The sequence below is a fragment of the Mytilus galloprovincialis genome, chromosome 11 (assembly GCF_965363235.1).
Source record: "Mytilus galloprovincialis chromosome 11, xbMytGall1.hap1.1, whole genome shotgun sequence".
NCBI lineage: Eukaryota > Metazoa > Mollusca > Bivalvia > Mytilida > Mytilidae > Mytilus > Mytilus galloprovincialis.
Window position 1 is genome coordinate 17,694,226 of NC_134848.1, and position 5,575 is coordinate 17,699,800.

General features: G+C 32.9%; 1 protein-coding gene across 1 annotated transcript; it reads left to right on the forward strand.

Moving 5' to 3' along the window:
- Nucleotides 1-236: 236 nt before the first annotated feature.
- Nucleotides 237-4,464, forward strand: LOC143051973 (uncharacterized; the record flags this gene model as incomplete). The annotated part of the gene is made up of 1 exon (XM_076224948.1): nt 237-4,464. A coding segment is annotated over one exon (3,918 nt), but the record flags the coding sequence as incomplete, so codon positions are not given.
- Nucleotides 4,465-5,575: the final 1,111 nt, after the last annotated feature.

The following is a 5,575-nucleotide window of genomic DNA, read 5'->3' on the forward strand; positions in this document are numbered from 1 at the left end:
GGGCATTCCAAGATGGAAATGAAAATGTCATCAAAATTTTGACAAATTGTCGGGATGAATCTGAAGGAAATAAATGTGGATGGATTCCGTTAATAGCTGCCACCATAGACAAACAAGATACTCTTGTTAAATTGTTAATAAGTCAAGGGGCAAACGTCAATATATCAGATACAGATGGTATGACTCCGCTTTCTTGGGGTTGTAAATTGGGTCATTTCGAAATAACCAAAGGTAAAAATAACAACAATGATATTGTCCGATTATTGATAGAAAAAGGAGCAAAGGTTAATGTATCTAATAGTTCTGGAAAATACCCTATTATTTTGTCATGTGAAAATGGTAACAGTGATATTGTTCAATTATTGATAGAAAAAGGGGCAGAGCTTGATGTTTATGATGTTGATGGACAAACTCCTCTGTTATTGTCATGTAAAAATAACAACAGTGATATTGTCCGATTGTTGTTAGAAAATGGAGCAAACGTTAATGTATATAATAGTTTTGGAAAAAATCCTCTAATTTTGTCATGTGAAAATGGCAACAGTCATATTGTTCAATTATTAATTGAAAATGGAGCAGACGTTAATGTTTCTAATGAAAGGGGACAAAACCTTCTTATATGGTCATGTGAAAATAACAACAATTATATTGTCCGATTATTGATAGAAAAAGGAGCAAACGTTAATGTATCTGATAAAAGAGGAGAAACCCCTCTTATATGGTCATGTTACAAGGAAAACAGTGATATTGTCCGATTATTGATAGACAAAGGAGCAAACGTTAATGTATCTGATAAAAGAGGAGAAACCCCTCTTATATGGTCATGTTACAACGACAACAGTGATATTGTCCGATTATTGATAGAAAAAGGAGCAAACGTTAATGTATCTGATAAAAGAGGAGAAACCCCTCTTATATGGTCATGTTACAACGACAACAGTGATATTGTCCGATTATTGATAGAAAAAGGAGCAAACGTTAATGTATCTGATAAAAGAGGAGAAACCCCTCTTATATGGTCATGTCACAAGGACAACAGTGATATTGTCCGATTATTGATAGACAAAGGAGCAGATATTAATGTATCTAATGGAAGTGAAGAAACCCCTCTTACATTGTCATGTTACAAGGACAACAGTGATATTGTCCGATTATTGATAGAAAAAGGAGCAGACGTTAATGTATCTAATAAAAATGGAGAAACCCCTCTTATGTGGTCATGTTACAACGACAACAGTGATATTGTCCGATTATTAATAGAAAAAGGAACAAACATTAATGTATCTAATAAAACCGGAGAAACCCCCCTTATATGGTCATGTTACAAGGACAACATTGATATTGTCCGATTATTGATAGAAAAAGGAGCAGACATTAATATATCTGATAAAAGAGGAGGAACCCCTCTTACATTGTCATGGTACAAGGACAACAGTGACATTGTCCGATTATTGATAGAAAAAGGAGCAGACATTAATGTATCTAATGAAAGTGGAGAAACCCCTCTTATATGGTCATGTAACAAGGACAACAGTGATATTATCCGATTATTGAAAGACAAAGGAGCAGACGTTAATGTATATAATGCACGTGGAGAAACTCCTGTTATATGGTCATGTTACAACGACAACAGTGATATTGTCCGATTATTGATAGAAAAAGGAGCAGACATTAATGTATCTGATAAAACCGGAGAAAACCCTCTTTTATGGTCATGTTACAAGGACAACAGTGATATCATCCGATTATTGACAGAACAAGGTGCAGACGTTAATGTATCTAATAAAGATAGAGAAACACCTCTTATTCGGTCATGTTACAAGGACAACATTCATATTGTCAAATTATTGATAGAAAAAGGAGCAAACATTAATGATTGTGATATTGATGAAAAAAAACCTCTTATATGGTCATGTGAAAATGAAAACATTGATGTTGTCCAATTATTGATAGAAAAAGGAGCACACGTTAATGTATCTGATAAAACCGGAGAAACCCCTCTTATATGGTCATGTTACAAGGACAACAGTGATATCATTCGACTATTGACAGAACAAGGTGCAGACGTTAATGTATCTAATGAAGTTGGAGAAACACCTCTTATATGGTCATGTTACAACGACAACAGTGATATTGTCCGATTATTGATAGAAAAAGGAGCAAACGTTAATGTATCTGATAAAACCGGAGAAACCCCTCTTTTATGGTCATGTTACAAGGACAACAGTGATGTTGTCAGATTATTGATAGAAAAAGGAGCAAACGTTAATGTATCTAATATGTTTGGAGAATCCCCTCTTATATGGTCATGTAATCATGACAACAGTGATATTATCCGATTATTGATAGAAAAAGGAGCAGACGTTAATGTATTTGATGAAATTGGAAAAACTCCTCTTATATTGTCATGTTACCATAGCAACATTGATATTGTCCGATTATTGATAGAAAAAGGAGCATATGTTAATGTATCTGATGGAAATGGAGATACCCCTCTTACAGCGTCATGTAATCATGACAATAGTGATATTGTCCAATTATTGATAGAAAAAAGAGCATATGTAAATGTATTTAATTCTAATGGAGAAACCCCTCTGATATTGTCATGTAAACATGACAATAGTGATATTGTCCGATTATTGATAGAAAAAGGAGCATATGTTAATATATCTGATGGAAATAGAGATACCCCTCTTACAGCGTCATGTAATCATGACAATAGTGATATTGTCCAATTATTGATAGAAAAAAGAGCATATGTAAATGTATCTAATTCTAATGGAGAAACCCCTCTTATATTGTCATGTAACCATAGCAACAGTGATATTGTCCGATTATTGATAGAAAAAGGAGCAGATGTTAATGTATCTGATGGAGATGGAGATACACCTTTAATATTGTCATGCCAACATGACAACAGTGATATTATCCGAATATTGATAGAAAAAGGAGCAGACGTTAATGTATTTGATGAAATTGGAAAAACTCCTCTTATATTGTCATGTTACCATAGCAACATTGATATTGTCCGATTATTGATAGAAAAAGGAGCAAACGTTAATGTAGCTAATAAAACTGGAGAAACGCCTCTTATGGTGTCATGTGAAAATGACTGCAGTGATATTGTCCGATTATTGATAGAAAAAGGAGCAGATATTAATGTTTCTAATGGAGATGGAGATACCCCTCTTATATTGTCATGTAAACATGACAATAGTGATATTGTCCGATTATTGATAGAAAAAGAAGCAAACGTTAATGTAGCTAATAAAACTGGAGAAACACCTCTTATGGTGTCATGTGAAAATGACTGCAGTGATATTGTCCGATTATTGATAGAAAAAGGAGCAGACGTTAATGTATCTAATTCTAATGGAGAAACCCCTCTGATATTGTCATGTAAACATGACAATAGTGATATTGTCCAATTATTGATAGAAAAAGGAGCAGACGTTAATGTATTTGATGAAATTGGAAAAACTCCTCTTATATTGTCATGTTACCATAGCAACATTGATATTGTCCGATTATTGATAGAAAAAGGAGCATATGTTAATGTATCTGATGGAAATGGAGATACACCTTTAATATTGTCATGCCAACATGACAACAGTGATATTGTCCAATTATTGATAGAAAAGGGAGCAGACATTAATGTATCTAATGAAATTAGAAATACTCCTTTTATATTGTCATGTCAAAATAACAACAGTGATTATGTCCGATTACTGTTAGAAAAAAGAGCAGACTCAGATGTATATAATGAAGATGGAGAAACCCCTCTTATATTGGCATGCAAAAATGGCAATTATAATATAGTTCGATTGCTGATAGTAAAAGGAGCAGCCATTAACTTGTATGATTATTATGGGATGACTGCTTTGTTATATGCGTCCAAAAGTGGGATTTTCGAAACAGTTGAAGAATTGATAATAAACGGAGCTGATGCTCTCTTAGCGGATAAAAATGGGAAAACGCCATTGATGTTTGCAATTGAAAACAAAGATCGTCAAATTGAAAACTTTCTTAGTAAACACTTATATAAATTTCACTTTTTCAATAGAAAGCGTAGAATATCTGGACATGAATCTGATAGTGAAGTCATTTATGAACGAGAGGCGAAGTATATTAAATTGGAGAACGATACACATTAAAACAGGTGTTAGTTTCTAATGGTAAAATATACAGGCACTTTCATAACTCTGAATTGTTTGAGGTATTTTCTTTCATAAAATGAACAATTTTTAAGGAAATTGACATAAAACAACTTAAATTTAAAATAAACTATGCACGATTCTAAATTATTCGTGAAAAATGTTCAACACTAAAATTTGTAATTTATGAGTAAATGAAATCATTTTTAGAGTTGATTGCATCACGTTATTTCATATTTCTAAATATTATTGTCAAAATAAAGAAACTTTATACAATGTATTTACTAAAATAAAACATGTACGATATCAATCATACCTGATGAAATTGATTTAGAGCAAAACTGTTTACAAAACGATCTTCATGTCTTTCTTCACGTTAATTGACCTTTTAAATTTGTTTTATTCGTTGGTCACTGATGAGTCAATGGTATATGACAAAAGCATCTGTCGTACACCATTTTAATCTCTGTATCTCTGATGGGTTTATTTAAGACAACCATTGACGAAGTTGGGATATGAGCAGGTAACGGTATTTAATCAATGTTATATATCTTAATTAGTTGATTACAAAAGAAAAAAAGGAACTGTTTACATTTGAATATCTGCTTTGTTTTGATGGGGTTGAATGGGATTAATTTGTCACAAGTAAGACATAAGCTTATCGGAAACTAATATAAGTGTCAATTTGGATACTTAAACTGTTGTCATTTCTTAAAATATTTTGCGCCTTTGATGACATTTCACTCAATTAAACAAGGTAACTCTTTCATCACAATAATCAGTGCAAGATTTAAGATAATGGCGAGTAGAGCGTTATAAGTTATCTTAATGTCACCTTGTCAAAAATGGTGTGATATTGTTCTTTGGTGGAGCTAGTGTCAATCAGTTTTTTGTTAATTATGTTGTGTTTTGTTTAGTGTTGTTTCTTAGTCTTTTCCATTTTAGCCATGGCGTTGTGGATTTTATTTTCGATTTGATAGCTTGAATGTTCCTTTCGGTATCATTCGCTTCTCTTTAACTTTTAAGATTGCTCACATGGAAGTTATTAAACCAAGAATTCCAAGTGGTGAAGTTGACATCTTTCCTTCGTAAATTTTACAGACGCTATCACGAGTTGATTGATCGTTATGGAATATCCGTTTAACACATGATATCAGATACATTTCTTATGTCGTAACTACGATCCAATCCTCTTTTCCCAAATGTGACTTACCAATATAAAAAAAGAAGATGTGGTATGATTGCCAATGAGACAACTGTCCACAAGAGACCACAATGACACAGACATTAACAACTATAGGTCACCGTATGACCTTCAACAATGAGCAAAGCCCATACCGCATATTCAGCTATAAATAAAAGGCCCCGATAAGACAATGTAAAGCAATTCAAACGAGAAAACTAACGGCCTTATTCAAATA